This window comes from Dendropsophus ebraccatus, chromosome 11, assembly GCF_027789765.1.
Source record: "Dendropsophus ebraccatus isolate aDenEbr1 chromosome 11, aDenEbr1.pat, whole genome shotgun sequence".
NCBI classification, from domain to species: domain Eukaryota; kingdom Metazoa; phylum Chordata; class Amphibia; order Anura; family Hylidae; genus Dendropsophus; species Dendropsophus ebraccatus.
This window is the reverse complement of record NC_091464.1, coordinates 27,268,314-27,277,762: the sequence shown is the minus strand read 5'-3', so window position 1 is coordinate 27,277,762 and position 9,449 is coordinate 27,268,314. Positions and strand designations below refer to the sequence as shown.

Sequence of the window (9,449 nt, the reverse complement as noted above, 5' to 3'; positions counted from 1 at the left end):
GCAGATTTGCAAATATTTTATTCGCAAAACGGCCATTTGCGAATAAAATCATTCGCAAATGGGCACATTCCGCAAAAAAAGCTAATTTCGCCGCTTGATACATGTCCCCCTATGGGTAAAATTTACTAACACCGACCCTAAATTTAGGGTGTTTTCACATGAGCAGAAACTGCACCATAAGGGGAAGGCTCATAATAAAAAAAAGATTTTGAGGCTTTTTTTTTAGAGTGGTTTTTACCCATGTGAATATACCTCTAAACTAGAGTGAAATGCAGTTTACTCTAAAAAACACATGCTATGATTTGCACTGCTTGTTGGTCAAATTTGTGTTTTAAAACATATAAAAAAAAGTTGGGTCATTATTGTGTATGCCCAAGGTAAAATCATGAGAAGAGTAAAGTGTTATAGCAGTAACACCCTGTGCAGATGTGCGATGGAGGCGGAACAGCCTGCTGCAAAATAAGGCCCAAGGCCTATCACAGAAGATGGCTGGAATACATATGGATGTTTGTATGTTGCCTGCTCCAGAGTTGGGTCAGGTAAAAAATCTTTATATGTCTCTGCACTTGTACTTAGTGCTCAGTACTTAGTTGAAGCATCTTTGGCAGCAATTACAGCCTCCAGTCTTCTTGGTATTATGCCACATGGTTTACACACCTGGAATTGGGGATTTTCTGCCATTCTTCTCTGCAGATCCTCTGAAGCTCTGTCAGGTTGGGCGGGGACCATTGGTGGGCAGACATTCTCAGGTCCCTTTAGAGATGTTTGATTGTGTTCAAGTCAGCGCTCAAGGACACTCACAGAGTTATCCCTAAACCACTCCTGTGTTGTCTTGTTTGGAGGTGAGTCTAAAGGGGTCCAGAGCTCTCTGAATCAGGTTTTCATTAAAGGAGAAGTCAGGCGATTTGTTTAAATCTGGCAGCCGGCAGGGGGGATTTGATAATCAGTAGGAAGTTTTCTCTCCCTGTGCCCACGGTGAGCGGCGAAACCGGCCTTGGGACCCCCACCGGGCACCAGGATCTCCGGCGCTGACATATCATGACCTGGCTGATGGTCTGAAAGCTCAGACAGTCAGTTACTGGGGCGGAACGCCACTCCCGACACTGACTGGCTGAGCTGAATGGCCAGTCTATCAGCTGGGAAGGGTACTTCCACCAGAGTTGTGACGTCATCACAACTCGGGGGAAAAATGCCTTCCGGCAGGGGTCGGGGCCAATGCCGCCGCTGACCATGGGTACGGCGATAGGTAAGTTCCTACTCCTGATCAAATTCCCCCCTGCCGGCAGCCAGATTTTAAAAATTGCTAGAATTCTCCTTTAAGAATATCACTGTTCTTTGCTCCATACATCTTCCCCTCAATCCAGACCACTCTCCCTGTCCCAGCTGCTAAAAAACATCCCAATGGTAGGGTGCTATGAAAGGTCTGGAGACTATTTTTTTTTTATTCTCAGGTCCCTATTTTCTGCAGTGTGAAAGTCATGGTAGAGAAAAAAAACTCTTAAAAAAGAGGTTTAATGTTAAAATGCTCCACAAACTACCCATCTGTCAGTGCCCCAGATATAATAAAACGCTCAATTCGCACCTGCCAGCCATCTTTATAGCATACTGCAGTCCTGAATACATCAAGGTCTTACAGACAGAGATAGATAGACAAACGCTGGTAATAATTCACACTGAGAGCCTGTCAACTTCCAAACTATTTGTATCATTGGTTACATATTTCCCTTCCATAAGAAGCTCACCTTGCTTCATTCACTAATAAAAATACAGGCTGTACGCCCAGATACAGGCCATGATTCATAGCCACAAATCAAATGCAGATGCTCAGATCAACAGGAGACTTTGGGCTTGGCTGTGTGTGTGATACTCATTTATATACATGGAAATATAAATCTGTTTGATTCATATACATTTTACCAAAACCTTTGAGCGTATTATATATACGTCTCAATGTGACATTTGGTTAGCTAGTAATAACTACCTTCACATTTTTTTTCCAAGCAAAGAGTAAGCATCATAAAAGTGTCCCAAAGGGTGAAATGGTCCAAGTTGCCAATATGACCCCATCTGGGGTTAGTTCAATGCCATTTCCCCATGCACAACAAAGTGGAATTATTACTCACTGTAGATTCTCTTTCCTGTAGTCCGAAGCAGCAGCACATAATAAGTATTTTTAGTTTGTACTGCTGCTTAGGACGTAAGGGAAAGTGGAATTTCTACTCACCTTAAATTCTTTTTCCTGTAGTCCAAAGCAGCAGCACAAACTAAAAATACCCATTATGTGCTGCTGCTTGGGACGTAAGGGAAAGGTTTGTTTTGTAAGTTTCAAAATGAGGTGGAGGCACATCAATGCCTTGCCGTCTGGTGCAGAAAGACAGGTGTAGGGATGTATATTGTGTTAAACCTCCATGTCTAGGTTGGGGCTACACAGCCATTCCTGGTGCAACCATGAACCATTATGTTATGCTGTCTGTTGTACGACACCATCACTTATACCGTTTCAAAAAATCCATCCAGAATGGGTTTCTTTTATGGGGTCTCAGTTGCTTGTGAGTCACAATGCAACCCCACTAATGTTCGACCAGGCAGCGCAACATAGTGGTCATGTGGCTATCTTGTCATGTGACATTTTAGGAGCATCATGCCCCTTTAGGACCCTATTACACAGAGCAATAATCTGCCAAATCAAGCCACTTCGGTAGATCATCTCTGTGTGTAATAAAGACAGCGATCAGGCGAAGAAACAATCATTGACTGATCATTATTGTTTATTATGGCCTAAAAATCATTTGCTGTCAGGCGCGTATCCATACGCGTAATAGTGATGTGCGGCCGATGGCTGATGACTGTGTAAGAAAAATAATAAACTTTATACATACCATTCCACACTCCCTGGTGTTCTTCCCGCTTCTGCCCCCTGCCTGCAGACACCTCTGACACATCAGAGACAGTCTCTGAAGTGACAGGCAGCTCAGCCAATAACTGGCTGCAGCACCGTCCCGTCTTGGTCTGTGATCGGCTGAGCTGCCTGTGACTTCAGAGACCAGCTACGAAGTTCTAGCGCTGGCTGCAGGGAGAAGCGAGAAGGACACAGGGAGCGCCGAGAGATATGAATAAGGTTTATTTTTTTACACTAGGGTAAGGGCTGCACGGACATCGCTAACGATATACAGTATATATTATCATAGAGCTGTGTATTAGGCTAAGTAAGTGAGCACCCATGCAGCAGATCGGCGGTCGCTTACATAAGTGATCAGGCCTTGTCGGGACCGTGATGCTCCGGACACGTTACCTGGCAGGATAGGATTTACTGGAGTGAGCGGCTGAACATCTCTCCCATGCTACATGAATACCACTTGTTGTGCAGTTGGAATGGAAATAAAGCATAGGTGATAGGCAAGATGACCATGTTGTGAGTAAACGTTATCTATTGTCCAGCAGTATAGGTTCAATGTTTTCCGTGTTTCCCATTCTTGTATATTAATACTATCTACTGTAACACACATTCTTGTAAATTCCTTATAAATTATACAATTCCCTAGTACTTATGTGAAAACTCAATAAAATGTTTGAACAATTCCCTAATACTGTATATATTGTAAAGTAAGGTTCACTAAAGCTACATGTTCCATTTTGCTGAGTTTAGGCCATCTGCAAATCCTCAATAATTATTTATTGCGCTCTGTCATGTACACGAGAAGAGTCTCTATGTTCTCCTTACATCAGCCTGAGATACTGCTGGAAAGTTATAACCCAGTCAATCCTTTGCAAAATTAATGCTTTCTACTGATTTGATCTTTGCTGCAAGAACTGCAGGTTGATTTTGCATGTTGTCCAAAAATTAAAGGGGTTATCCAGCACTACAAAAAACATGCCCACTTTTCCCCCTCTCTTGTCTCCAGATTGGGTGGGGTTTCAAACTCAGTTCCATTGAAGTAAATGGAGCTTAATTGCAAACCGCACCTGAACTGGAGACAAGAGAGGGGGGAAAAGTGGTCATGTTTTTGTTGCGCTGGATAACCCCTTTAGGCGAAGTGCCAGTCTGTTTGCCACTAACATCACCTCTTCTGCTACAGCAGCTATCCATGGGGGATTTTCCAACTTGCTACATTTCTGTACTCCATTTTTTCCTAACAGAATATATATTGATTCTATTGCTTTCATTTTGTAGATTAAAGGATAAGCCCGTCCATTTTTAAAATCCGGCAGTCGACGGGGGAATTTGATTACAAGTACTAAGTTACCTCTCCCAATGTTCGCCATGAGCGGCAGGACCGGCCTCAGGAGTTGTGATCATGTTACTCAGTAAAAAATACCTGACCTGGCTGATAGATTGGCCTCAGCCACTCAATGGCTGGAGCGGTGTCCCACCCTAGTCACTGGCTAGCTTAGCGGCCAGTCCATCAGCCGGGTCGTGACATGTGCAGCATCGGAGCCTGGTCCCGCCGCTCACTGCGTGCAAGGAGAGAGGTAAGTTAGTATTCGTTATCAAATTCTTGCCTGCCCCTGCTGGATGCCAAATTTTAAAAATATCCGGACCTCTCCTTTAAGGGTTTCGCCACACATGGCATATGTGCTGCAGATTTTGTACAGGCCAGCTTCCCATGTATTGCAGAAAGCATTCAGCTAAGTATCATAGTCAAGGGATAGGATTGCATGTATATATGCAGGGTGGCAGGGGGTTATGTGTTATATTTCTAGGCATTGGCTATGTTCACACAACGGTATTTTTCAGTAAAGAACGGACACTCATTGCATTGGAATCAGCTTCCTTTCTTTACTGCAGGGACGGCATTGCATTGAAGTCAATGCAATGCCACCCGCTGTGTTCACACAGTGTTATGTTAACGTCCGCTCTGTCCACCGAACAGCGTCCGGATAGCTGTTCACACAACATATAGTAATGTGCGGCGGTGAACGGCTAACTAATTTGTGGGCATACCCGACAAGTAATAGGGCCTCTAGTGTTAGTGCATGCACAGATCCCCGTTAGCAGACTGGGGAAAAGAGGCCTTTGTAGCCTTTGTACTCTGGAACAATGGGTGGCTCCGTGGTTGATCAATTGTTTGTGATAGGTAAAACCCCTTTAAATGCGACAACTACACTTGGAATGGTTACAGAAATAGTAAAGGTGACCTGTTATGTAACAGACTTAATGCTCTATTCCTTGTCGTAAGCACTAAGCTTCTCAGCATCATTGATGTCAATCTAGTTCTTAGTGAAGATGGATGAGTCACCGAAAACTTTCATTCAACCAGCAACCGGTCTGTCAGACTCCACAAATTGTCATCAGCAATGTAGTAGTACAGGTATTTCCAGGAACCACGGACCCAGGATCAGTGCCGGATACTTGTTATCTCCTAAAATGTCCACAAGCCTAGTTTGTATTTTCCACTCTATTTTTTGTGTTTTTTCACCCTATTTTTCCTACATACCTATATGGGCTTATTATATTGTTTCACAAAAGAATTTCATGAGACACTTTTGTATCACTTGTTCCCCTGTGTGAATGCACTCTTATGATAATGCTTTGCTGTAACTAAGTTAGGAAACATAAGTGATGCTTGGAACCAACAGTAATATATATATATATATATATATATATATATATATACACACTTAGGGGGAGATTTATCAAACTGGTGTACAGTAGAATTCGCTCAGTTGCCCCTAGCAACCAATCAGATTCCATCTCTCATTTTCCAAAGAGTCTTAGGAATGAAAGGCGGAATCTGATTGGTTGCTAGGGGCAACTGGGCCAGTGTCACTTTACATCAGTTTGATAAATCTACCCCCTAGTGTTTGCAGAAAGTTAAGCTGATGAATGGAGGTGGGGAGTGCGTTTACGCTGCTGGGCGCCCCTGCGATCAGCTTCTATAGAGATGGAGCCGCAATGTAATTAATTGCTTGTTTCCCTGCAGCACTGGGAAAATGAAGCATTGCAGGGCGAAAGGTAGCAATCAATTGGCTTCCATTTAGTTCAGCAGCTACTTACAGGGCGTCTTCTGTATGCTTTATATATATATATATATATATATATATATACAAAATTGATACACCTGCCTATGTATCTGTCAACATACCGTATCTATACATCTGTCTACCTTCATATTAAATATCTCCATATATATATATATATATATAGTGTCATGCAAATTTCATCGTGACTTTGCTTGCAGGTTTTCTGTAGGAACTTCTATGGAATGTTCTGGCAGGTCTCATATTCCATTCGGGAGGGAGGGTCACCCAGCAATCCCTCTTCTACAATAAGACTAAGCTGCATAGCAACAGCATCACGTTTTCCGTCCCCGTGTTAATCCATTATAATACGGTAATATTTATATACCGTGGTAAAATAAAAATAAGCATATACGTAGAAGATAAGTACACCTTGTGTTATTTATTAAAATATAATATTTGACAAAATAAAAAAAAAGGCTTCATTTGACTTTTTTTTTTGTTATTTTTGCATATGACAAGGAACCATTCCACATTCTAGCTGAACAGGTCATAGATGTATCATTAGTTCCAACAAGAATTGATGTCATTGGCTTATCTGCCTCAGTTGCCTGCTTGTATCTCGCAATGTGCAAAACTATACAAAGAAGTGTTATATCCACCGGGGCTCATGTATCAATCAGTTATACAGACATGTCAATACTAATAGCTCTGCCATTTTTATTGCATGGTCAATCTCACTTTGGCGCACCCCTACAACATAGATTCTATTGTCCCCCACTAAGTGCCATGCACCGCAGATTACCGATACATGAGCCCCAATGTAACTACAGTGGTGTTGCCTTCGCGCACCTCTTATCCTCTCCACCAATATGGTACAGTGCAAAATAAGCGATCCATATTTACATAGTACTTCGTTTTTAAAAAATAAAAAAAAGTAGTGCAAAATCATGAAAGGCTGATGCAATCTGTACTAGAATTTCTACCACTGCACCCCACCCATCTGCCCATGACTTCCCCAGGCTCTCCAAATATAAGAAGCACAATACACTTGGGTCTCGTCTCCTAATAACCAGAGATGGCCAATCATTGGTATATTAACCCCTAGTGACCCTAATCCGCTACGAAACAAAAGAGGGTCCATGCATTATTATGCCTTTAAACATTGTAGCTGTAGTAAATGATCAAGGAAGCCAGAAAAAATTACATTTTTTTTTTCTAGTCCGGGGCAAGGCGAGGGTTAATCAGGGCTGTGCTAGTCATTGCATCTGTATGACACACAGGAAGCCTTACTCATACCCAGGGTTACCACTGAAACCTCCTAAGTGAATAAATTAGATGTAGCTAAATAATGATCCCCAGCTCCCAGCTTCCTCCACAGTTATAAGACACAGTCATTTCTGCAGCAAATAATATATATAAAAAAAATCATTACAAAGAAACCAGAAACCATCATAAAATAATAATAAAAAATAACAGGATACTAAGAAAGAGAAGAGCAATCAATGTCCCCAGCTGCCAAATCCTATCTCCTCCTTGTATCTGTTGGTGAGCAGGTTGGCTTTCCTGGTGAGCTTGCTGAGCACTGTGTGCAGTCCAGCCAGGTGGTAGTGGAAGAGCTTCTCCAGGTCCTCCTCTCCATCAGAGTCCTCCAGGTGAGTGACTTTGTCCTTTTTCCTATCCTCTCCCTGCAGGATCCCCCACTCGATGTCATTCCTGATAGACTTGAGCAGGATGTAGTAGCTGTGCATGTCCCTGCGGGAGTAGTAGTTAGCAGCTCCGTTGCTGTTGGTCACCTCTTCCTTCATCTCCATGTCCAGGTGCACGTCTCTCAGCAGACTGGGCACCATCACAGTCTGGTCCATATTATTCACAGCTCCAATGAACCTGTTCATAGCATTGAACAACGAGTGCTTCTGGTTGTGGGAATCTGTGATCTGCATCATGGCTGCTGCTAGATCCTGAGGAGGCTACAATCCGCTGTGGTGCTGGTGGCAATGGTCACTGGCAATGGGCATCAGCTGCAGGGCTCACACTACTGCTGCACCGCCGGGAGAAGCTGCTAGGCACGGCTCTTCCTTCCTGCAGGATGTGTGGCCGCTCGTCGCTCTTCTCTCTGCAGTAACAGCCGGCTTCTCTCGGTGCCCAGCACAATATATAGCCAGTGAGGTGCAGCAGCTCGCAGTGCCAGCCCCTTGCAGTACAGCAGGATAAAGCCGGTTCACGGATCCGAATGACCGAGGGTAACACCGACTATAAGGGAGGAGGCTCCGCCCCCTCCTCTCACCTCACACGCCGGCCGCCCAGTAAGGAGATCGGCTGCTGCCTGGTAAAGCCCCCCGCTCCTTGCATCATGCTCAGCGCCGGGCGGCACCTCAGGGTACAGGGGGGGCTGCTGCCTCACCAGGACAGGGCACAGGGGGGGGGGGGGGGGGGGCTGCTGCACCAGGACAGGGCACAGGGGGGGCTGCTGCACCAGGACAGGGCACAGGGGGGGCTGCTGCACCAGGACAGGGCACAGGGGGGCTGCTGCCTCACCAGGACAGGGCACAGGGGGGCTGCTGCCTCACCAGGACAGGGCACAGGGGGGCTGCTGCACCAGGACAGGGGACAGGGCACAGGGGGGGGGGGGCTGCTGCACCAGGACAGGGCACAGGGGGGGCTGCTGCACCAGGACAGGGCACCGGGGGGGCGGCTGCACCAGGACAGGGCACAGGGGGGCTGCTGCCTCACCAGGACAGGGCACAGGGGGGCTGCTGCCTCACCAGGACAGGGCACAGGGGGGCTGCTGCCTCACCAGGACAGGGCACGGAGGGGGGCACAGGGGGGGCTGCTGCACCAGGACGGGAGGGAGGGAGGGAGGGGGGGCTGCTGCACCAGGACAGGGCACGGGGGGGCTGCTGCACCAGGACAGGGCACAGGGGGGCTGCTGCACCAGGACAGGGCACAGGGGGGGCTGCTGCCTCACCAGGACAGGGCACAGGGGGGGGCTGCTGCACCAGGACAGGGCACAGGGGGGGCTGCTGCACCAGGACAGGGCACAGGGGGGCTGCTGCCTCACCAGGACAGGGCACAGGGGGGCTGCTGCCTCACCAGGACAGGGCACAGGGGGGCTGCTGCACCAGGACAGGGGACAGGGCACAGGGGGGGGGGGGGGCTGCTGCACCAGGACAGGGCACAGGGGGGGCTGCTGCACCAGGACAGGGCACAGGGGGGGCTGCCGCACCAGGACAGGGCACAGGGGGGCTGCTGCCTCACCAGGACAGGGCACAGGGGGGCTGCTGCCTCACCAGGACAGGGCACAGGGGGGCTGCTGCCTCACCAGGACAGGGCACGGAGGGGGGCACAGGGGGGGCTGCTGCACCAGGACGGGAGGGAGGGAGGGAGGGGGGGCTGCTGCACCAGGACAGGGCACGGGGGGGCTGCTGCACCAGGACAGGGCACAGGGGGGCTGCTGCACCAGGACAGGGCACAGGGGGGGCTGCTGCCTC

The 9,449-nt window shown here is 47.3% G+C and overlaps 1 protein-coding gene across 1 annotated transcript; it reads right to left on the bottom strand.

Annotated features, from left to right (window-relative positions):
- Nucleotides 1-6,380: 6,380 nt before the first annotated feature.
- On the bottom strand, nucleotides 6,381-8,200 carry MID1IP1 (MID1 interacting protein 1). The gene has a single exon (XM_069944816.1). The coding sequence runs from the start codon at nucleotides 7,902-7,904 to the stop codon at nucleotides 7,461-7,463; it is 444 nt and encodes a 147-aa protein (XP_069800917.1). The 5' UTR covers nucleotides 7,905-8,200; the 3' UTR covers nucleotides 6,381-7,460.
- Nucleotides 8,201-9,449: the final 1,249 nt, after the last annotated feature.